Source organism: Thalassophryne amazonica, chromosome 7, assembly GCF_902500255.1.
Source record: "Thalassophryne amazonica chromosome 7, fThaAma1.1, whole genome shotgun sequence".
NCBI lineage: Eukaryota > Metazoa > Chordata > Actinopteri > Batrachoidiformes > Batrachoididae > Thalassophryne > Thalassophryne amazonica.
The window spans coordinates 74,364,403-74,388,705 of NC_047109.1; the positions used below are offsets into that span (position 1 = coordinate 74,364,403).

Below are 24,303 nucleotides of genomic sequence, written 5' to 3' on the forward strand. Positions count from 1 at the left end.
TCAAATCGCTTGAATTTCTCCCTTCCAGGGGTCGAAAGACTAAATGGTTTCCATACATGACAAATTTCGATCATATTGGCAATGTCATATTATGAATCCCTTATTTACATGCTAAGGAATAAAATTAGTGGTGCCAAAGAAAGCTCTTTTAATTACATAAAGCTTACAAAACCCAAAGGCCGTACAACTTTAAGCAGATTACATCAATAATAAACTCAATTATTTTAGTATTTTGCATAAACTACAGCATTTAATCATTTTCCTTTAAGTCACCTAAAGGCACAAAAGAGATCCACTCTTGAGGTGAGGAACAAAACACAAAACAGACAGTGAAGTTACTTGATATTTAAGAAGTCATTGATGGAGGTGGAAACAAATCTATAACTCAGTGCCAGATGTACAAATAAATAAACCACAACAGAGAAAAAAGAGATAAATACAGTAAATGTACAAAGACTTGCCAGCTCAGTGACTTTCAAATATCTTCCGTAATGACCCCCCCCCCAACCCACCACCACCCACCCAACTCAAACCTGAATAAAGGCTTTTTCTCACCCACTGTCATTTCTTTGATAAATCTGCACCAATCATTAGTAATACTGGGGAGGTTAAAATTTATTGAAATAACCTAATACAATACATGCCCTGCACTTATATTTTCACTTTACAATAAGTTAACTGTTGAAAGACTCTGGTCATGCTGATAAGCACACCAAAAACACAGACAGGTTTTCAGTGGTTTTGTTTAATGACCATGAACTGTTCCCATAAATGTCAAACCTGTCAATCTCCAAATGTTTGCTTAAAACAAATGTAGTGCTGTGACTTACCCAAGTTAGTTTGAGTTAATTTAAGCTTTAAAAAGCTTAGTCAGTTCAGTGTGAGATAAACTGTGTGTGTGCGTGCCCGCCCATCATTTTTCAGTATTCTGAATATGAATTTCACTTTGAGAAATAATTGAAGACACTGTCAACTGCTTTGGTTCTGTATACCCACATGCCTTCACCTTGAAGATTTGACAACCTAAATTCTGCTGTAACTTGAGATCATTTTGCCCAAAATTTTTATGGAAAAGTGCTGCAGGAGTTGTCTTCAGTAATGACATTTTCTGGCAGTACAGTCTTTCAGTTGTAGCTGGACCTTTTTAGACTCTGCATGTGTGAATAGTGACTGTGTTCTTGCACTGCTGGCAGCGGACTGAGCAGCACCAGGAAAACTTGCAGGAGCACCGCTGCACCACCTCAGCCCGACCTGCTCGGTAACCAGGCCCACAACAAACGAGCTCACAGCCATCAGGTGCCAGTCGAGAGGTTCCTGCAGTAATGTTCAGTAATGCTGCTTTAGCAAATAGCTCTATCATAGTCCAGTTATGTGGATTGTTGGTTTTCTGTGAAACTATTCATCTTACCATTGCATCTCCTACCAGCTGTTCCAGGGATGCCATTGTCAGGGTCCAGATGACAGAAATCCGGAGAGGGTGCAAGGTAGACAAGGTCTCTAGCAGCAGGGGGTTTGACCTGAACATCACGTGGAAGGAGGGCTGTCCTGGATCCTACACGTGTCATCCGGACCTCATGAGAGGAAGAAAGGCCTAGTTTGAACTTCTGAAGGCTTTAGAGGAGCTCAGCATTCATAAATTTGTGTCATTATTTCTTTGAACTCAAACAATGGCAAAAGAAGTGAAACGTCTTCCGGCTTTCAAAATTAATGTGGTGTTGCACCTATTTTTATTACTTTATCTCAAAGTATATTTATAATTTAAGGTTTCAACCAGAACATGATGAAGAGGAACGAGTGATGCTGTGTTCTCAGTGAGACAGCCAATGGAGACGCACAGAAAGATACAGTTGTTTACTGTTCTGGAGAAGACAGAATAGCAGTTTGAAAGTGCATGAGGTAGAAAAGAGTACCAAAGAAGCATGTAAAGATTGTTCAGGGCTTGTATGAGGGAGCAAGGAACTACATCAGAAGCAGTACTTGGAATAAGAGAAGATTTAGTCTGTACCAAAGATAATATTTCACTCTTATGGTACCTTTTTGATCTGTTGTGAACTGTGATGACTTTTGGGAATAAACACCAATCTCAATGCTGCGCGCTTTTTCTTATTTTTTCTTCTTTTTGTGCAGCTGATGTGTTGCACTGCACAAGAATGAATAGTGCAGCGGATAAGTGAAAAAAATGCTTCAAATGATGCAAGCACCAAATTTGGCACACATACTCGTTAGACATTACTCCTTTAAAAATGCCGGGTACCCACGTGAACTTTAAACAGGCGGCCAAGAAGGGGTCAATTGAAGTATTATACAGGGGTCAAAATTTAAAAATGCTCCAATCATATTGAAAGGTATTCCATATTATTTGTCTGATCATAAAGATTCCAAAAAGAATGTCTGATATGGAAAAAGGATTGACAGATGAAGAATGCAAAGTATTTGTGAATTAATGAAAATCAGGATTCATAAATTAGCTTGCAGTGAGAGGTACTGAAACGAGTGAATAAGGTTAAACACCTAGGATGAGTGGTAGCTAAAGATGGAGACTTGGGTATGAGCCGTTAACTGAGGCTTGAACTCCTGTGTAACCAAACCGTCAAGGTAGATGTTAAAATGAAGTTTTTAAGAAGAACAAGTTCAGCAGTTATGTATAGGGAGTGTGAGAGGAGATGTTAAATATGTCTGAAATGAAAGCAAAGTGGATTTGTGGAGTAATGAAGATGAACTGAGAAAAAGGGAAGCAAACACATCTCAGTACACCATGACCATCATCAACAACAAAAAGTACCATGACCATCCCTGTGTGGTAGCTGTAGCCAGGCAGCAGTCAGTGAGGAACTACACGGGGGTAAAAAAAAACCCAAAACAAAAAAAAAATCATACTGAAAATACACCACATTATTTGTCTGGTCATAAAGATTCCTAAAAGGAATTAGTTTGGACTATCTTTGGCTGATGCGGTAAAAACAACAAAAATGGTGACAAAGGTCAATTTCTGTTTGTCCAGGGGGCAAAAGTTAAAAGTTGCTCCAATTTAGGTAAAAAGTGATGCAAATTACTGGTTGAACTAATATTATTTAAAAAAGGACAAAGTTGCAGGGCACCTTAAAAACAAGTGAGACATTTGCTGAAGTAATTCCAGATCTGCATGCTGTGACAAAGACGGGATTTTATTTGTTCCCTTGGTCACTGTAATATTCTGAGTGTATACACTAACTTAATGTGTAATGCAGGGTGCATTACAGTGTGTGTGTTAATAGCATGTGTATGTTAATACAACCCCTGGCAAAAATTATGGAATCACTGGCCTCGGAGGATGTTCATTCAGTTGTTTAATTTTGTAGAAAAAAAAAGCAGATCACAGACATGACACAAAACTAAAGTCATTTCAAATGGCAACTTTCTGGCTTTAAGAAACACTATAAGAAATCAAGAAAAAAAGATTGTGGCAGTCAGTAACGGTTACTTTTTTAGACCAAGCAGAGGGAAAAAATATGGAATCACTAAATTCTGAGGAAAAAATTATGGAACCACCCTGTAAATTTTCATCCCCCAAATTAACACCTGCATCAAATCAGATCTACTCGTTGACATTGACCCTATGTGTCTTTTTACAAGGAATGTTTTCGCAGTTTTTGCTCTATGGCAAGATGCATTATCATCTTGAAACATCCCCAAACATCCTTTCAATTGTCCAAAATATCAACGTAAACTTGTGCATTTATTGATGATGTAATGACAGCCATCTCCCCAGTGCCTTTACCTGACATGCAGCCCCATATCATCAATGACTGTGGAAATTTACATGTTCTCTTCAGGCAGTCATCTTTATAAATCTCATTGGAACGGCACCAAACAAAAGTTCCAGCATCATCACTTTGCCCAATGCAGATTCGAGATTCATCGCTGAATATGACTTTCATCCAGTCATCCACAGTCCACGAATGCTTTTCCTTAGCCCATTGTAACCTTGTTTTTTTTTCTGTTTAGGTGTTAATGATGGCTTTCGTTTAGCTTTTCTGTATGTAAATCCCATTTCCTTTAGGCAGTTTCTTACAGTTCGGTCACAGACGTTGACTCCAGTTTCCTCCCATTCGTTCCTCATTTGTTTTGTTGTGTATTTTTCAATTTTTGAGACATATTGTTTTAAGTTTTCTGTCTTGACGCTTTGATGTCTTCCTTGGTCTACCAGTATGTTTGCCTTTAACAACCTTCCCATGTTGTTTGTATTTGGTCCACAGTTTAGAAACAGCTGACTGTGAATAACCAACATTTTTTGCAACATTGCATGATGATTTACTCTCTTTTAAGAGTTTGAAAATCCTCTCCTTTGTTTCAAGTTCACTTCTTTTTAGATGCAGACTAACGAGCAGATCTGATATGATGCAGGTGTTAGTTTTGGGGATGAAAATTTACAGGGTGATTCCATAATTTTTTCCTCAGAATTGAGTGATTCCATATTTTTTTCCTCTGCTTGGTCTAACAAAGTAACCGTTACTGACTGCCACAATCTTTTTTTCTTGATTTCTTATAGTGTTTCTTAAAGCCAGAAAGTTGCCATTTGAAATGACTTTAGTTTTGTGTCATGTCTGTGATCTGCTATTTTTCTACAAAATTAAACAACTGAATGAACATCCTCAGAGGCTGGTGATTCCATAATTTTTGCCAGGGGTTGTATAATGGGTGTGCATTGTGGCAGCAACCAATCTTTTTTTTTTTTTTTTTTTGACATCTGAAAGTACATGGCTTTAGTTGTCAGGAATCCCACCACCCACCGGCATGATTTGAGAGCTCTGCTGAGTTATCGCTTTACCGGGGATCTTATGTCATATGGCACAGAATCCAAAGGACGTCGACCTTGTTTGACCGATACTTTGGAGACCAAACATTCAACACAGTCAAAACTATTCCATTTATTAAACCAACCAATAATTTGTCATGTTTTTTTTTTTTAACCACAATTAGAGAAATTTGAATTTTTGAACCCTGTACAAACAGAAATTGACCTTTGTCATAATTGTTGCTGTTTTTGCTCCATAATATTCAGTCATAGATAGTATGAACTATACCTTTTACTTACTTTTCAACATGATTGGAACATTTTTAAATGTTGACCTCTGTGTAATCATTCACTGACTCCCTACCTGGCTGTAGCTACCTCCCTGGGAAGGCAATCATATAGTTTCTGTAGCCCATGATATACTGAGGATGGATTGTAAGTGTTGTTTGAGCACCTTTAGTACGGCTTGTGTCAAAATTGGCTTTGGGCTCAAGGACTATAAAGAAAGTACACTGTAAAAATTATCAGGGTGATTCAACTTAAAAACTTAAGCTCAGTTGCAGTTGGCCAGGTGGCAACTTATATAACTTTACCTTCCTGAGTTGAATAAAAGCTTTTCTTGAAGTTGAGTTTACTTATGTTTTTAAGGCAGCAACTGAACTTAAGTTTTTAAGTTGAATCACCCTGATCATTTCTATAGTGTAGGTTGAGGAAGTCTGGACATGGAGTTTTTTATTTCTTTGAGCTGAGCAAATGCAGAGTAAGTGCAAACTGTTACTTCTGTGGCGCCGTCGAAGCGTTCCTTGAGCACATTGCCGACACGCCTGAAAGGAGGCATGACCTTCCAGCAGGTTCTGAGCTCACAGGAGCCAGAGACGCCATGACACTTGCACTCCACCTGCATGTTGTGAAGGATGGCCTGAGGATTGAACGATGGAGAGGTGTCAAGTCTCCACTTCACACAATGGGAAATCACATCTTCACAGTGTGCTTCAAACCTTCCGACCGGCCTCATTGTTGTGGAGGTTCATAAGTGGTCGTCCTGCTGAGAGCCCCTTAGCTCGTTCCGGTTCATCCACAAATGTTTGGGAGAAAGACACACCGTAGGACAGGTTGTCGCTGCAACCTGACCACTGGAATCCTGCAGCAGGCAAAAAGAGAGAGACTGCATAGGTTAAAAAAAAAAATTACCTGCCTTTTTCAGTCTCATAACAAACTTTAAAATGACAATAATCGGGTTTGAAGAAGTCCACAATGCCCTGTAACAGTCAATGTTGGCTACACGATAACGTAAAGAGAACCCAACCTCACCCTCGGGGCTGACCCCTTTGACCTTTCTGTCACAGCCACACCTCTCTAGCTCCCCACGGCTGCAGGCTCGGGTAACAGCTACTGCCACAGCTGCTGAGGACAACGCATGCACAAAAGCCGCCTCACGAGTGCCTAAATTCATAATGAAACACATGATGTAGGAAATTATTTTTAAGTTGGAGACCTGCCTGTCAGTCGTGACTCCAGGAGTTCCCCGCTGAGTTTACCTTGGTTCATGACTCTGCCAAATATGTTGATCCCACGCGGGGTGGTGGAACAATTCCAGCGGCGATTCCTGAACTGGTGCTGGCACTAAGACAGAGACAGGTCAACATACGTGCCCGTGAGATGTGTTGCACGTAAGCATAACACAGTGACTGTGATGATGATCAGACATTAAGAGAAAATGTCCTGCTGATCATGACCCTGAAACTTTTTTCTCTCTTTCCAGACCTCTTCTATGACCATCTCGGTGGCCTTGCGTACAGACTCCATGACCTCCCCCCGCGCTCTGCACACCCCCACCTGCCCTGGGGTGAGCCCCCTCAGCCGTGCACAGGGGGCAGCACCAGACACAGGCCTGGAGCGAGGCAGCCTCGCTAGGGAGCTGGAACACAAAGGTCACGATTGATTTAGGGGTTCACATCGGGTATGGAGTGCAAATGGGTGGTCAAAGGAAAAAAAAAGGAAAGATGTATAAATAATTAGCATGTTCAAGTGACAGAGGAGGGTTGTGTAGGAAAGAAACACAAAAAAAGATGAGGAAGTAGGGAGCTTAAAAGATGCTGAAGACAGAATGAAAGAAAAGGTCACCGGGAGAAAGACAAAGAAAGGGGAGTGACTGAGAAAGACTCAGACACATGTCACCATCTTTCAAAAGTTATAGCATGACAAACAAACTCCCTCTTTCTCTTCCTCCCTTGCACACTAGACTTACAGCCAGTTGGTTGCCATGGTAGGTTGGGTAGCCCATAGCAACAGGAGGAGGAGTGGTGCCGTGAAATTGACAGTGGAGACAGTTGGCATCAGACTGTCTGTCTGTCTGTCCTCTTACGTATTTCAGGCTGGGTCCCCGGACAGCACGCTGTCCGTATCCACAGTTAAAGAGTGGGACTGATTTATGTTTGTGCTCTAGAGTCTGGGGATGATCCCCGCATGTCTGTGGGAATGAACAGTTAACAGGTCACTGACAAATGCACAGCAGGAACCATCGTTCATCATTTTCTAATCAAGAGCGAGCATTAAAAGACCTTCCAACAAAAGGTGTCTGAGTGCTGATCCAAACCCCGGCACGTCCTACACACGGGGAGGATATATCCATGTCTGATACACTAATTACAAAAAAATCTATGGTGATCATTTGTTTCTTGGAATCATCCAACTTTTTGTGGAAAAGGTAATGCCACATCCTCTGTGTATTATTTTCTCACTCACAAACCGGATGCATGGAACATGGTAACCTGAAAAAAGAATGACTGCAAATCACAGAGAGCTAACACTGTATCTAATGAGGAAATTTCATATATAGATGAAAAGCACTATTTAGTAATGAACAAACGTTACTTCCTTGTGATTTCATCATGAGTCTGCTTATGCCAGTCAATCACAAACATTTTGCTGATCAATATCATCTTCACATCATCTCTCTTGCCTTATTGGTTGCAGAGATATGACAGAAAATATGTTTATTGATCTTGACCTTGATGGTTGTCCAATCCTCTGCATAAATTAATCTTCTCAAGATATCTTCCCAAATAATATTCCGAAATCTGTCCAGCTTCTTTTCTTTCTTTTTTTTTTGTTAGTTATCTTGTTCTATTTCAATATTAGGTTTGATGTAATTTTGTATGTTGCAGAAATGTATGAACACACCTCAGTTACTAACACTGTGGATACATCATGCTCACATTTCAATTTTTTTTGTCTGACATCCTAAAAGATTAATATGATGATGATGATTATTATTTTCCTAATCTCCCAGGACCTTAACTTGTTCTTACCACTTTATATGTTTGTATTTCCACTTATTCGTTTTTCTGAAATTGCGTTGACAAGTACGTCATCAGTTTCCTCAGTTGTGCTGTCAGTTTCCACTTTTGCGCGGGTGCCAGAAGCATGCTCACAGGACTGATCTATGAACTGCAACCATAACTCATCCTTTACGGACAACAATTTGTCTCCATATTATTATTAAAAACTACAAAAAATGCCAAAATCTAACATTGCTAATACCAATCAAAGTCAATATTATTGTTAAATAAAAAAGGCTAACTTTTCAGCAGATAATGTCCCAGGAAAAAATTGTCCATTCCATTTCCAAATGATGGGAAAGAGTGAGAGCAGTGAGACGAGAATGATGGGTTATAAAGGAGGGGCCACGCGGAGGGTGGGAGCGAGAGAATGGGCGTGATCCAGGGTGTGGAGTGATGCAGTGGGAGGAAGATTTGGGAGGGAAGAAAGTTGTACATAAGCCTTGTCAGTGATATATCTTATTGTTTATTCAGCATGATGCCTGAAATCCAAGGCTGAGTCTAAGGGACAATCGCGTGTGTAGATTTGTGCTCCCAGTGTTATTCATGCATACATACATTTTAAACGCATCTGATACTCATAAATTTTTAGCACTTTTTCAAATCATTGCTGCCTTTTCGTTTATTGAAATGGTCAGTCAGAATATGGATCCACGAGGAATCCTGCAAATTTGTATGATCAAAAATAGTGATGCAGCATTTCTATTTCTATGTGTGTGTGTGTGTGTGTGCATGTGGACAGTGTTTTAATACCTAATGTTTAATTTTCCCAAACTTTGTTGCTCATTTTACGAGTTCTCCCCTCCTTTTGTCTATGTCCCCTGCATTTGCCCTCTCGTTCTCACTCTCTCCAACTCTCTATATTGTCTTTAGAAGAAGGGGTGACATTTAGACAAGGGGAGAAAACACACTGACGACAAATATTGGAACTGAGGCAAATAAATCAGGGATGGAGGGGGTGAAGGGCACAAGAGGAAGAGAGGATAGTGACATGGCTCTTTAAACCGCAGAGCCCAGGTTTCAGAGGCACAAATTTGACAACAATTAACAGAATATTATAGTGAAATTTGATTTAATCCTATAGTAACGATAGTGATTCCCAGCTGAGAACCCTGAGTACTGCACATCATCAAACTAATCAACTGTGGATTAAAAGATGTGTATTAATTTGTACTAAACAACAACTCAAGGCATATGTTGGTACTGCTGGTCACCACATCCACCACACCCTGGAACTGCCCCGTGCAGACATCCAGTCCAAAGTAATCATCTAACTTTACCAGCCAGGTGAAGTATCCCTTGGCCAGTGTTGCCACAGTTACTTTGAAAAGTTACTTTATTATTTACTTTTTAACAGTTACATTTTACAGTTACTTTATCCAGTTACTAATATAAAGTAACTAGTAATCTATCTTGGTTATTTTAAAGATTGAGTAGAAAAGCAACTATTAGTTACTTGGCTGATGAATTACTTTGCAGATTACTCAATCTTAACAGTAATCAAGTTAGATTACTAGTAACCTTATTAGTTACATTACTTATTAGTTTGTTAGCAGCTGCTAATAAAACAACTGCATAAAGTAGCTGTACAAAGTAACCAAAAAAGTAACTAATAAAGTAACTTTTCAAAGTAACTGTGGCAACACTGCCCTTGGCCTTCTTCAGCTGCTAGATAGTCTTCAACACTGAGGCACCTGCACGCTGGATCATGCCCAGAAAAATGTGTCACATGGCCAAAATGTTGTAGCTGACATTGCCTCACAATGCAAGAAAGTAACTGCTCATTTTACACAGTCATTCCAATGGTACCCAAGAATCTGCCAAAGAGTCCTAGTATCAAAGACATCTAGTTGTCGCCTTTGGTTACTGGTTAGGATCCAAGTCTCACAAGCATATAGTAAGACAGGAAGCACCAGGACCCTACAGACTTGGACCTTGGTACTCATCCAAAGAAATATACTATAGAATTGTATAGTATTTATGAAACTTAATTTACTGTCTGGATTGTTTTACAGTATATTTGGCAGTTTTGTCTGATTTTGTCATTTTACTTTGGTATAACCAAAGGATATGCCATCAGCATCCATCTACATCATATACAAAGCTGAGTTGCAGTGGGAGCGGGTTAAATAACATCCTCCAGATGTCCATCCTTGACATATTGTAGTCCTGAGACATCACAGTGAAGGTATACCTTGGAGTGTCCTCCCATTTGGATGTGCACAGGAGTCCTCCAAATGTAGGCATCTAGGATGTAACCAAATCAGATGGTCAAACCACCCTGAGTGGCTTAGTTGCCCATAAAGGTGCAGCAGCTCTACTTTGAGCTCCTTCTGGATGTCAGACCTCCTCCTCCTAATGGTGAATTCAGCCAACCTGCAAATAAAACTTATTTTAGACACTTTCTATTCACAATCTTATACTCTGGATTACTGCACAAAGTTCATGGTCATACTCGAGTGGTGGTTTGTTTGCTGAGCTTGTTTTTCACCATGACAGACCAAATAAATACCTGTATTAATTCTGACTAGCAGAGGTACCCGTCTTCGCCCCTGTAGTTACAAAATTGTCAGAGTTTTTTTTATAAAAAAATAAACACACTGTTGGAATCAGCGCATCAAGGCTGTGGTTTTAGGCTATAAATAAACTGCGGCACTCACAGACGACTCTTGTTCAGTGTTTTAAAAGTGTTGTATGATTGTACTAAAATTAACACATTTGTGTTATTTCCTCAGTGTTAAGACATTTATTGTACATTTCATTATTTTATTTTTCATTTTATTGTTTCACATTCTGTATTGTATAGACTGAATAATTACATAATGCCATTATTATTATTGGTTTGCACCTCTAAAGCTGGTTTGTAGTAGTTTTATTTTTATTAGTTCGTAAATGTTAAGTTTATTTCCAGATTGTGGCTGCCAGAAAATATTGTTTGGCAGTGATTTCTTTCTCCTTTGTGCTAAAAGAGTAGGCATGATGTTGGCAACCATACTGAAATCCTGAGGTCTGCAAGATGAAGCCTTGAAGATATATAACAGAAAGAGTTCAGCCTGCTCTTGATAGTGGCACAGAATTTCAACTTGGAAATACCTAATCTGGAAGACCATAATAACAATCTATTCCTTGACAGAGTTTGGCAGCAATTGGACCCATTTCATTAGAGCTATTGGTGGAATAACACAACAATCGTCCAAACAAACAACACAAATTATAGGTAGAATGCTGCCCAAATGCCCCCTGTTGATCTCCTGTTGAACTGAAAATATTTGAACACCTTCTCTTGCACAGTAACTTCCAAACAGCCTAAAGGGAGCAATTCAGTGTTTTCTCTCAGACTATGATAGCCTCAGATTTACAGGTGTGGATTAAATCCTAAAGTTAGGTTTTGAATACTCCATCAGAATTAAATCATCCTTGAACCCTGAGGACACTGTAACAGACACTCTCTGTCCCTTGGTTATACCTTCAGATTCTGTCCATGAAAGTCACAAACAGAATCTGTGACAAGACACAACCCTGGTTACACGACGTGGGCACAGCTTTCCCAACGAGACCTGATTGTTTGTAGCAAGGGATCAGACAACCTACTATTACCCCTACACACGAAACCCCAAGTGACCCTATCATAGGCCTACTCCATGTCCACCAAGTTTCTTGGAGTCTTGCTCAAGCCTTTATTGTCCTCTTCACGTCGTATTCCACCTTTGTGTTCCATGTTTCTTCAAGTGACGTCTTCCGCTGTCTCCCACAGCAACGCCATGGTGATGAGTTGGCTAGTGTCATGTCCAGCGCCTCCGTTATGCTCATCCCTTCACCTCTCTCTCTCTCTCGTAAATAAGTTGGAACTCTTTTTATCTTGATCTTTCCACCCATTTGAGGACATTGTATCATGCTGAATTGGTGGGGTACTAATTGACTGTAGCCAGGTTGCAGATTCTAAAGAGAAGCTTGTTAAAGCATCAGTCTGACATATATAGAGATGACTTGTGTTTCCTCAGTTATACTGGGAAGCAGCAAAAGACGTTAAGGGCAACTCCAACCTGATCTTATTGTTCGTTGATGCAACCCGAGGGTTGGATGATTAACCACTTTCAAGAATGGTTATCAGGGCGGTATACAGTCTATACCAACAACTTTGTCCCAAGGTTATTATGAGATAGAAATGTGACCCTTTGTGCTCACCTTTATTTGCTGCTTCTCCTCATTTGAGGACAACCTGCCTTTAATGGTTTGACGGCTTGAACTGAATAAACCTGGAAGAAAAATGACCAATGTGTATGAGCACGCTCACATTGCTCAAGCGCCTCTGCCAACAAAGAGCTGAATGCATTGCTGTGTATGAATGTGTGATGTGTGTGCTTGAATATTATGGGATGGCGACTGTGTTGTCAGGCAGGGAAGGTTGGGGGGGTGGAAGAGTGGGCGGTGAGCTGTGTGCACATAGAGGGTGGGGGCAGGGGGAATAGACGACCCATGAATATTTCGGGGGTGGGGTGCAGTTAGGGCGAGGTAGAAAGATAGCTGTGCATCTGGGATAGAGAGGGTAGGAGGTAGTGTTGCATGTGAGTGCATGTGCACACGCTTACGTGTAAGAGGCATTCAACCGATTGTAACAGACAACGGGCAGACATGGGCCTTTGTTGCTATGCGATCTGCATGGACAGTTGGAAATATTGCAGAGTGGCCAGCAGCAGGGGAAATAGAGGAAGGCCTCTGGGTTTTGACTCCCACTCTATCTTTGACTCCGTCTATGGAAACTTGCGGTCGTTTTGTGTTTCCTCAATTTGAAAACCCTATGCTGTGACTGGAATCATTCTACCTGAAAGACGTAATTAATATAGCCAGTGTACATATTATTGTTTTATTGTTTTGACTTAATCCATAAATGCATCGCCGTCCTTTTGGGATTAAAACACATAGTTAATCAAAACATATGATCTGAAGAAGGAATTACTGATTATCAGAAGTGGGACAAAGTGTTTCGTCAGTCTTCAGTACAACACTGCACGTTTCAAGTCATGTAAGCTCGGTTGTTATGACTTGTGACTCGAGATGTAAAGACTTTAAAAGTGGCCATTTCTGTGGATTACGTCTCCGTTTGACAATGTGGCAAAACTGGAAATGGTTTTACATTTAACACACCCTCATCAGCTAAGAACCTCAATTATAGAATTAATCAATCAATAGCTGTAAGTCAGCGTGAAGCGTCACTTGTCGACTTGCTTTCCTGCAGTATAAAGCAAATTGTCCGTGTAAATAAAGGTGGTGGGTTTCAATTCAGTCTGTGGGAGAAACATCTGATCCCTCTAATGTCAAGAAAGTTACACTAGGTTTCCATAAAGTGAGAAAAATAATACTGTTTTGTATAATGTGCCGCTATGCATGAGTCAACATGTGTAAGTAGGGAGATAGTGTGGTCAGAGAAGATGGAATAAACAATCCATATGCAGTACCGCTATGTCTCATATCCAGCAAAAACAGTTGTTTCACATGTGCTTTTATTTTGAAATCACTCATAGAACAAAATATGAACTATCCACGTCAGAAGCATCTTTTGGCACAGGCTTAGTAATAAATCATCATAATGTGCTGTAGTACCAGAGCAGGCTCACAAATGTGCAAAATTTGTATGCTTGACACCATAAATATATTTCATTGTTTTATGCAGCAGCTCTTATTTACAGTTCATAACAGAACCGAAGATGGCAGTAATTTGATCTTTTTTGCTTTGAATTAGTTTGATTTCTGATTCAGTTTCACCCATTCAAGGAACTGGATAAGACCTGTATTCTACAACATCAATTAAACCTTATGTCACCCTTTTAATAGTGTGTACTTGTCCACCTGTTCTCTATTCATATAAAATCCAATTCACTATAAATCACATAACCTCTCAGTGGGCTTTGAACTGCCCACAATATACAACTATACTCGTATACATCACTATTTCTACCGATATAGGACATTGTACTATGCTGTACTGTACCACAACATGTTACTCTATACCACACTGCACTGCCATGACATACCATAGTAATAAGAGGTTTTATATCTGATGGCACTGGACACAATGGAAGGTCTAAAGCACTAAGTCTTTATATCTGTTGCTTTAAGTCAGTGTCCATCTGCCACACTTAATCATAGAGGACACGGTGAGGGGCTACCGTCTTCTTCTCTGCAATGACCCTGTGAGTCCAAATGCAGAGGTGGTCTTTCTTATTATCTTGTCTTTTAGATGCCTCTTTCCAGCACACTATGGCTTAGATGATCTATGATGTGGTCCAGTCTTGTGGCAATTGCAGTAATCTAAGTGGTCCAGTCTTGCTGCGATTGTAATGATCTAAGGTTTAGTCCAGTCTTGCAGAGATCGCAGTGATCTAAGATGTGGTCCGGTCTTGCTGTGATTGTAATCATCTATGGTTTGGTCCAGTCTAGCTGTGATTGTAGTGATCTAAGATGTGGTCCAGTCTTGCTGTGATTGTAATGATCTAAGATGTGGTCCAGTTTTGCAGCGATTGTAATCATCTATGGTTTGGTCCAGTCTTGCAGAGATCAGTGATCTAAGATGTGGTCCAGTGTTGCAGTGATTGTAATGATCTAAGATGTGGTTCAATCTTCCACCAACTGCAGTTGTCTAAGATGTGTTTCAGTCTTGCAGCGATTGTAATCATCTATGTGGAGGTCCCAAGTCCTGATTGAAAAGATGTTCCCGCTAGCTTGGCTAACGGGGAATTCCTCTTTGGCTGACCTGGTAGAGGAATGGTCTTTAGTGTGAGCCGTCCAGGTTCAATCCCACCGCCGTCCCGGCCACAAAGGTCCTATGGTTACAATCTGGCGTCACGAACAGGATGCGGATAGTCATAGAACATGCTTAAATGCACCTGTGACTTCGGGACGAAGTCAAAAATGGTGGGGAGATATGTAACGGGATGAAGGTCCTGGGTCCTGATTAAAAAGACGTTCCCGCTAGCTTGGCTAACCTTTGGCTGACCTAGTAGAGGAATGGCCTTCAGTGCGAGCCGTCCGGGTTCAATCCCACTGCCGTTCCGGCCACAAAGGTCCTACGGTCACATATGGTTTGGTCCAGTCTTGCAGAGATCAGTGATCTAAGATGTGGTCCAGTCTTGCTGCGATTGTAATGATCTAAGATGTGGTTTAATCTTCCACCAACTGCAGTGGTCTAAGATGTGTTTCAGTCTTGTGACAGGAGGCCCAGACTCCATCAGAAGCACTGAATCACTTTGTACACCTTCCAGCCCTACAAGCCTGTTTGACCTGCACAGACACACACAGCCACACCACCAATTTAACTAAAACAAATCATAACCACGTTTACTCTTACAGAGTGGTCATCCTCACTCTTAGGTGGATACTCAGTGAATATTATGGTCTGTCACCACTGGACCTTAGCTTCCCTGGAGACTATATAACTGCAGTTTTTTTTTCTTTCTTGTCTTTTTAGGAGTTGCATATTATGGGATGTTTGCTGCTGCTGGAGTATTATGGTCTGTCGGCGGGAGAGGGAGGGGTTGTGTCCATGACAACGGGGTTGCTAAGGGGCTGGACTACTCGTGCAAAGGGGAAGGCGTGTGCATGCAATGAGCCCAGTGCATGCATGTCTAGTTGAAGCGTGCGCGCGCGTGCGTGCCAGAGGGGGTGGGAGCAGGCTGAGTATTATGGTCTGTCCGTTGCGAGGTAACTGTGCAGAGTCCTGTGTGAGTGTGGGAGGGGGGGGGGATTATTATGGGATGTCTGCCCCCTTTGTGTGTTTGTGAGGATGTTAGCTAAGCTCAGGCTGTGAGGTTGAGGGGAAAAAAGGGGGACAGCAGCGTGTTTTGACTGGTTCGTGTTTTAATTTTTGCTTATTGGTGTTTGAGCCCGGCCGAATGAATGACATTTGACAACTACAACAACAAACTGCACAAACACGTAACGCGAAGAGAGCACGCCTCCCCTCCGGACTACACACACCACAGTAAGTTTGAACGGGGCTTTCAGCGGGTAAACTTTTTATTATTTGTGGGGTTATTTGGGCTGTGACAGCTCGCTGGGTGACGGACGCCGCACTTCGCTGCCGTACGTGTGACAGATCAGCTTCCAGCACCGACGGTCTACTTAGAATTACAACTTGAAGGCGCAGGTGTTAAACTGCGCTCCAAGGTTGTGTTATTGTAAAAAAAAAAAAAAAAAATCATTGGCGTTATTTGGTATCATTATTTATTTCTTTATTTAACAGCTCCAAGCGCCCCCTCCCTTCCTGGACACCCCCGGTACATTTCTCCCACAGTCCCACGTCATTTTCCCTCCTCCCGCGCCCACTGAGGATCAAGGTTTAGGAGGGATCACTTCGACCAAGAATTACAACCATAAGAACATGTCGGCCAGTGAGGATGAGCGGGACGACTTCGGAGCCGCGGACGAGCACTCACTTGTTCACGGTAAGAATGTCCATCTCTCTCTCTCCGTCACTTCAGCTCGCCTTCCATGCCAGGCTAACGTTAGCTAAGAGCTAGCCGGGAGTCGTCGGCCGTCACTCGCCATGATAGATTAGTTGGCTTAACTTGGCAAAGCGAGTGTTTACGACTTTTAATTGTTTCTGGATCCCGCGTGTGTGCAGGCGACTGGCGCGCGTGTTGTTGAGTCAGGACACGGACTGTCAAAGTTTCAAAGATGGAGAACAGACAAGTTTCAGCCTGTGTGTGCTGTTGTGGCATTCTCCTTGTGTTGTGTGTGTGTGTGTGTGTGTGTGTGTGTGTGTGCGCGCGCGGACCAGCAGGGGGCGCGTGCCGGAAAGTCGTGCCCGTGCGCGTCCTTGCGGCAGTGTCCGTATACGTGCATGTGCACCGGCTGGTGTCCGCGTGTGTGTGTGTGCGTGTGCGCGCATGTGTCCGTTCTAACGGCATCATCCCACCGGCAGATGAGGACGAGCTGGAGGATGTTCTGTCTGACGTAGACGAGGTACCCAAACCCAAGAAGAAGAAGAAAGCCAAAAAGAGCAGGAGCGAGAGCAGGAGCAGCAAGAGGCAGAGACCCATCAGAGAGGTGAGCTCAACTTTTTGCTCCAACTCATCATCTGTCAGTCAGCTCTTCACCTGTCAGTGTGTGGGGTGGTAACACTGAGCAGTGAAATTGTGTGTGTGTGTGTGTGTGGGTGTGTTTTAATATGTTCAATACAGCTGCTGCAAAAGTTTCATTCTCTATTAAAGGGAAATGTCACTTTTTTTCATTTTTGCTTTATGGCACATGTACATACACAGTATTAGTTTTGCACATTATTTAAGGAAGAAGAAAACAGTTGAGAAATGATCACAAAGCATTTTGTTTCAAAACTTAAGGTGCCCTGTTCAATAGAAAAAAGAAATGCCTACAGCAGTAGAAGGGTGCGGGTACTCGTCACTTCCGGTGAAGTGGCGAATCCAAAGGTGAGAATTTGTACTTCTGCGACTGGCAGACCGCTGAAAACACACATGGGCTGTATTGATTACACGTCATGGTGTTTTAGACTCCGCATCGTGCATTCAAACCGTATAATGCACGGCTTCGAGTTGTTTAATCCGCTTATACCATGGTCCCACACAGTGAGCTAACACAAATATTTATTTAAGTTAACAGAACTTGATAAAAAGGGCAGCACAGTGGCTTAGTGGTTAGCACTGTTACCTCACAGCGAGAACGTCATGGGTTCAATTCCCGTGGCCTTTCTGTGTGGAGTTTGCATGTTCTCCCCGTGTGTGCGTGGGTTTCCTCCGGGTGCTCCGGTTTCCTCCCGCATCCAAAGGCATGCGGGTTAGGTGGATTGGAGTCTTTAAATTGTCCGTAGGTGTGTGTGTGGGTGTGTCTGTGTTTATTTGTCTGTTTGTGGCCCTGCGACAGACTGGCGTCCTGTCCTGGGTGTACCCCGCCTCGTGCTCTATGACTGCTGGGATAGGCTCCAGCCCCCCGCGACCCTTGATTGGACTAAGCGGTAGAAGATGAATGAAAGAATGAACTTGATAAAAATGTGTGAGTATTTGGGACTATTTTATGTTTTGTCTCCGATGCGCTTACCGAGTCTGCGGGCTCGTGCCGCAGCGGGCCACTCACACTGCCCCCCTCTCTGCTGTGTGGAGCTGTGGCAAACTAAGGTCCAGAAACTACGCTCACTGTTTTGATGCGGAGCCCGCAATGATAGACCCGTTCTCTTCTTCTTTCCCGTCTTCAATCTTGTCCAGTTCGTCCGATGTTAAATTTTTGTGCCGTTGCTTTTGCTGTTCTTGTCGTTTGCTCTCCTCCGCTTTCCATTCCTCAAACGTTTTATTTTGGCCAAAAATGTTAAAATTCACTTGGAAATCCATGTTTTATCGCGTTTCTGTCATTCACCTGTCAAAACACAGCTGATCTGCACCAACTGATTTGCACATTGCTATGGTGATGACCAGATCGGAGTGATTATAACAGTGACTTAACTCGCTGACCTACGTGTGCATATACATGAAAATAATGCACGCCAGTAAGACATGGAATTCTCACTGACCATGGTATAACTGTTTAAAATCAACTGGTTTGGTTTTGTCTCTAACTTGCTTCTAACAGCTAGCTGATAGCTATTATTGCCAAGAACGATGAGATTTAATAAACCATCAAATTCATAATTATCCAACCAGGCAGGCTGCACATTTGCGGGTGATTCTTTAACTACGGGCACTGTTGGCCTTGTAAATGTAATTTCCACCACACCATTGCCTTACAATATAAAGCGCCTTGGGGCAACTGTTTGTTGTGATTTGGCGCTATATACATGTGCTCTGATGTCACTGTTTATCTCCATAGAAACTACCCAAACAATCTTTCATACAAACTGTTTAAAGGGACATTACAGTGTTGTGGTGGAAATTATGGCAATAGTGTGGGACAACTACATTTTGTTTAGTTGTATGACATTGAATACCCCAATTACGTTTTGATTATTTTACTGATATTTTATTCACCGATATTTTAAAACATTAGAAAAGACGTTTCTTTACCATTCATTTTTATCATTGAAAATCAAAAGTCTGGGTGTGGGACAAGCACAAAACAGCAATATTTGCATATAATGATTCTGAAAAAAGGTGAAAAAGTCATCATAGACTACTAGAACAAATTTCTTAACACACTTTTATTGTAAAGATAACTATAAAAGTGTGAAATTTCCCCTTTTTTCTGTTTTTCATACACTATGATCAAAGGACATAATAAGTGCCCGTAGTCTAAGAATCACCCTTGCATTTACCTTTGCATAGAGCAACTCGATATCAGCATCACATCAGATATCATGGCGTTAAATCTTTGAATGATAATGTACATCTTGTGAATTCATCTTTCACCTTATATACGTATAAAAGTGGACTAAAAGCGAAGATCCTGTAGGAGTATATACAATGATTTGTTTTAATTTGGAAAAAATGTGGTAATTCTGTTGTATTCTGTTATGTTCGCTTTGTTTGGGAGTGGATTCTTTATAAGCCTTTTGGCTTCCACCACTCTCTTGCACTTTATTTATATTGTATTTTTTTCTCTCCCTCTCTCTTTGGTTGTTTTATGTATATACATTATTTTATATGTTTTATTTTGTGCTAAATAAACAAATCAAATCAACCATTGTACATTACATTGACTTTATTGACGAGTCTGATCCCTCTGAAAAGTGACCAAATTACATGTATTTGTATTGAGTTCGGCGATGTTTTCAATGGACAAAAGTGGTCACCAGAGGGCACTTGGGTAAAGTCCGCACCCTCCTATATCCGCATTCAAAGCTACGAGGGGGTGCTAGGGTAGGTCGCTTGTGCACATGCACCACCAATCTAACAACAGGCCTGGCCAGGCACAAACTGCAGCGCCATTTGGAATCTATATTTAGGTGTCGAAGTTACGCCATGGCCAAGAAAGTTAAAAGCATCAGAGAGTACTTAAAAGATAGCGATGTTTCGACCACAGTTTACAGAAAGCAGGAGCTGTTATATTTGCCAGAGTGAGTGGATGTGATTGGTCTACCGGTGAGAGACAACAACCATCACGAACAGGAATACCAATGACGTAGTGGTGTTGTCCACAGTGGCGAGTCATTCATACTTAAGTTGGCTCTTGTTGTCTGCCCTATCTTTATCCATTGATATCTTAATTTAGCTTAATGAGTTTTGTGTGGAAATGGGTGAAATGTAACTCCTTGAAGCCATCCGTGCTTCGGGAGGCCTGTTTTTTTGTCTATCATTTTTTTTGTTTTCTTGTGTCTGATTTGTAGTCAGATGCCCAGCAGTTATAAGATTTATCACATTTAAGTGTCATCTCTAATTTCAGCGGCATAAATGTCCCATAACAACGACAGACTTCCGAGCTCTGGATGCCAAAAACTGCGTGGGTCTCAACTTTTACATCTGGTAAATGGACTGTAAATGGACTGCATTTATATAGCGCTTTTCCATCTGCATCAGACGCTCAAAGCGCTTTACAATTATGCCTCACATTCACCCCGATGTCAGGGTGCTGCCATACAAGGCGCTCACTACACACCGGGAGCGATAGGGGATTAAAGACCTTGCCCAAGGGCCCTTAGTGATTTTCCAGTCAGGCGGGGATTTGAACCAGAGGATCTTCTGGTCTCAAGCCCAACACCTTAACCACTAGACCCCACCATCCAGGTATTGCTAAAGGCAGCTTAATAGTTGCATTTGTAACAGCTGCATTACAATAAAATACAATACAATACAATAAGAAGCACGTTGATCAGCTAAAAAATATACAGATGTTGACAACGCAACGCATTTTGAGCCAATTTTTTTTCCCCTACATGTGGTGGGGAGGCTTAAACTAAGTGCTCACTGACTTGGTGGTGTTCTCTGTATGAGCAAAGACTCAGTAATGACTTTAATACAACTTGCCAGAGATGCCAAAAGAAATTACTTTCAATCATATTATAATATTGTGCTACAAATTACTTGACCAGTAGATGGCAGTATGATGATGAGATGCTTTTTTGACAACAGAGAAGAAGGAATTGGTACAACGCAAGTATTGAAGCTTTCATCAGGCAATATTGTTTCGCCAATTAAACAAAACCCAGTTTATGTGACCAGTTTTCATTTTTATATTACCAACAAAAATGTTGTGCTACTGTCCCTTTTGAGTCCACTATGAGTGTGCAAGTGAGGTCACACGAAGCGCCGCACCATGACATGGTGGGGCTTGCCAAGTTTATGCTTCAAACCTTGTGTGAAGAAGATAAATGTTGGTGTTCATGTCAGGAGATGTGTATTAACTTTATTAACCTGCACATGTATATAACCTCCATGTATATAAAATCCATGTCTTTTATTTATATATATATATATATATATATATATATATATATATATATATATATATACACACACACACAGAGTGAGTAAGATAAATTTTGTACATGTCACCATATTTCTCAGTAAATATTTTTCTAAAGTTTTCACAACGTCGGTAAAAACCAAAGTAATCCGCACATAGAAAGAAATCAAATCATGATGCACTCGAACTTTAAGAAGACAGAATCTGTTTGGAGTGTTTTTAAGTATTTCAGATGTTTTCCACAATTCTTCAACAAACTTTTCAAATGCAAACATTGAATCGGTTTCAGATTCACTTACTTGATTAAATAAAATGCTCTGATTCATATTTATTTGTAACCTTTCTGAATGGATAAAATCTGTTAATAAATCTTCTCTATGTTTTAGTTTAGGTTGTAATGAAATGTTTCACATTCATACTAATACTTCAAGTTAAATAATAATGAAAATAATTGGTAGTTGTAATGATTTATTCTTATTGTTTATTGACATTGAGTAGAATGATATTGTAATTTAAAAAAATGTTATTAGACACTTTTGTTGTCCAAAATAATGACAACAAGCCAGTGTCCTTCATAACTTCCAAAGTTATTGAGGTTATTGTTTTACGTGATTGTTTGTATTATTGTTATATATAGTTATTTGTTTTTGGTCTCGTAATTATCAGTGCAACATCTTCAGTCTTGTCAGTCAGATGACCACTTTATGTTCTTGCAGATGTAATAATGACTGCATAGAAGAATCACTGTCTGCAATCTACTCAGCATGTATGTAATAATCAGTGGTGGAAATAATTAGCGGAGTGTCTCTGTGCCTGGCAGGAGTTGCCTCTTAGTTCTCCAGAACATCTGATTGGAGATGAAGGAGGAGATGATGGTCTGCGGTCAGAGAGTGAAGGAAGTGACTATGCTCCTGGGAAGAAAAAGAAAAAGCGCTCAAGTACTGCCAAAGACAAGAAGAAAGGAGGTGCATCATCAGAGAAAAGCTCCTACAGCTCAAAGAAGCGAAAAGAACCAGAGCCAGAAGATGATGAGGATGACGACGACGATGATAACCAGGTAAAAAAAAAAAAAAATTCAGACTCAAGTGAATCTAGTGAAACTTCTGTAGGATCTACGCATGATAGTAATTGCTCATGGCTCTTCCTTCTCTTCATGCCTTAGCCTAAAAGTTCCTCTCAGCTGTTAGAGGCCTGGGGCATGAAGGACATTGACCATGTCTTCACGCAGGAAGACTACAGCACCCTCACTAACTACAAGGCCTTCAGCCAATTTGTCAGGTCAGGCAACTAATTTTACGTGGTAGTTAAAGGAGCACAGCTTCACTAATGTTGGTCCCACTACACTGCAAGATGCATTTGAAGATTATGGGTATGAAGGAGCACATCTTCATAATGTTTCAGTATTAAACAAATCCCAGTTGGTGGCCCCATTGTATGGTTTTTGTTTCTAACAATAAATGTGGACGTGAACGTGCACATACAGAGATAGCAGTGGCTGTGGGAGGGCTGTGCGTTTGTTTTAAGCGTATGAAGACGTGCCCGTTAAAATAAATTACACTCGTGTTTGTTTTTCTTAACCAGCAAAACACTATATACACTCAACAAAAATATAAATGCAACACTTTTGGTTTTGCTCCCATTTTGTATGAGATGAACTCAAAGATCTAAAACTTTTTCCACATACACAATATCACCATTTCCCTCAAATATTGTTCACAAACCAGTCTAAATCTGTGATAGTGAGCACTTCTCCTTTGCTGAGATAATCCATCCCACCTCACAGGTGTGCCATATCAAGATGCTGATTAGACACCATGATTAGTGCACAGGTGTGCCTTAGACTGTCCACAATAAAAGGCCACTCTGAAAGGTGCAGTTTTATCACACAGCATAATGCCACAGATGTCGCAAGATTTGAGGGAGCGTGCAGTTGGCATGCTGACAGCAGGAATGTCAACCAGAGCTGTTGCTCGTGTATTGAATGTTCCTTTCTCTATCATAAGCCGTCTCCAAAGGCGTTTCAGAGAATTTGGCAGTACATCCAACCAGCCTCACAACCGCAGACCATGTGTAACCACACCAGCCCAGGACCTCCACATCCAGCATGTTCACCTCCAAGATCGTCTGAGACCAGCCACTCGGACAGCTGCTGAAACAATCGGTTTGCATAACCAAAGAATTTCTGCACAAACTGTCAGAAACCGTCTCAGGGAAGCTCATCTGCATGCTCGTCGTCTTCATCGGGGTCTCGACCTGACTCCAGTTCGTCGTCGTAACCGACTTGAGTGGGCAAATGCTCACATTCGCTGGCGTATGGCACGTTGGAGAGGTGTTCTCTTCACGGATGAATCCCGGTTCACACTGTTCAGGGCAGATGGCAGACAGCGTGTGTGGCGTCATGTGGGTGAGCGGTTTTCTGATGTCAATGTTGTGGATCGAGTGGCCCATGGTAGCGGTGGGGTTATGGTATGGGCAGGCGTCTGTTATGGACGAAGAACACAGGTGCATTTTATTGATGGCATTTTGAATGCACAGAGATACCGTGACGAGATCCTGAGGCCCATTGTTGTGCCATACATCCAAGAACATCACCTCATGTTGCAGCAGGATAATGCACGGCCCCATGTTGCAAGGATCTGTACACAATTCTTGGAAGCTGAAAATGTCCCAGTTCTTGCATGGCCGGCATACTCACCGGACATGTCACCCATTGAGCATATTTGGGATGCTCTGGACCGGTGAACACGACAGCGTGTACCAGTTCCTGCCAATATCCAGCAACTTTGCACAGCCATTGAAGAGGAGTGGACCAACATGTTGCACTGCATGAGGCAAATGGTGGTCACA

At 41.4% G+C, this 24,303-nt stretch overlaps 2 protein-coding genes across 5 annotated transcripts in view; one reads left to right on the top strand and one right to left on the bottom strand.

The window, feature by feature from the left end:
* Positions 1–1,109: 1,109 nt before the first annotated feature.
* On the bottom strand, positions 1,110–8,306 carry wnt4b (wingless-type MMTV integration site family, member 4b). Its single transcript, XM_034174494.1, has 9 exons — positions 8,086–8,306; positions 7,023–7,244; positions 6,539–6,692; positions 6,313–6,397; positions 6,086–6,217; positions 5,773–5,915; positions 5,553–5,693; positions 1,409–1,571; positions 1,110–1,314 (listed from the first exon to the last, which is right to left on the bottom strand). Exons 2-9 carry the CDS (start codon positions 7,109–7,111, stop codon positions 1,145–1,147), a joined length of 1,077 nt encoding a protein of 358 aa, XP_034030385.1. The 5' UTR covers positions 7,112–7,244; positions 8,086–8,306; the 3' UTR covers positions 1,110–1,144.
* A 7,536-nt stretch (positions 8,307–15,842) lies between these two features.
* chd4b (chromodomain helicase DNA binding protein 4b) overlaps positions 15,843–24,303 on the top strand; it is a 75,636-nt gene continuing 67,175 nt past the window's right edge. For 2 of the 4 annotated variants that reach the window (XM_034174497.1, XM_034174499.1), the window contains exons 1-5: positions 15,846–16,093; positions 16,406–16,556; positions 17,036–17,160; positions 22,277–22,513; positions 22,619–22,734. In XM_034174497.1, coding sequence (XP_034030388.1) covers positions 16,493–16,556; positions 17,036–17,160; positions 22,277–22,513; positions 22,619–22,734 — 542 coding nt within the window. In that variant the 5' untranslated portion in view covers positions 15,846–16,093; positions 16,406–16,492. Of the gene's footprint in view, positions 16,094–16,354; positions 16,557–17,035; positions 17,161–22,276; positions 22,514–22,618; positions 22,735–24,303 lie in introns of all 4 variants that reach the window. The other 2 variants (XM_034174500.1, XM_034174498.1) reach the window with 2 other exon arrangements.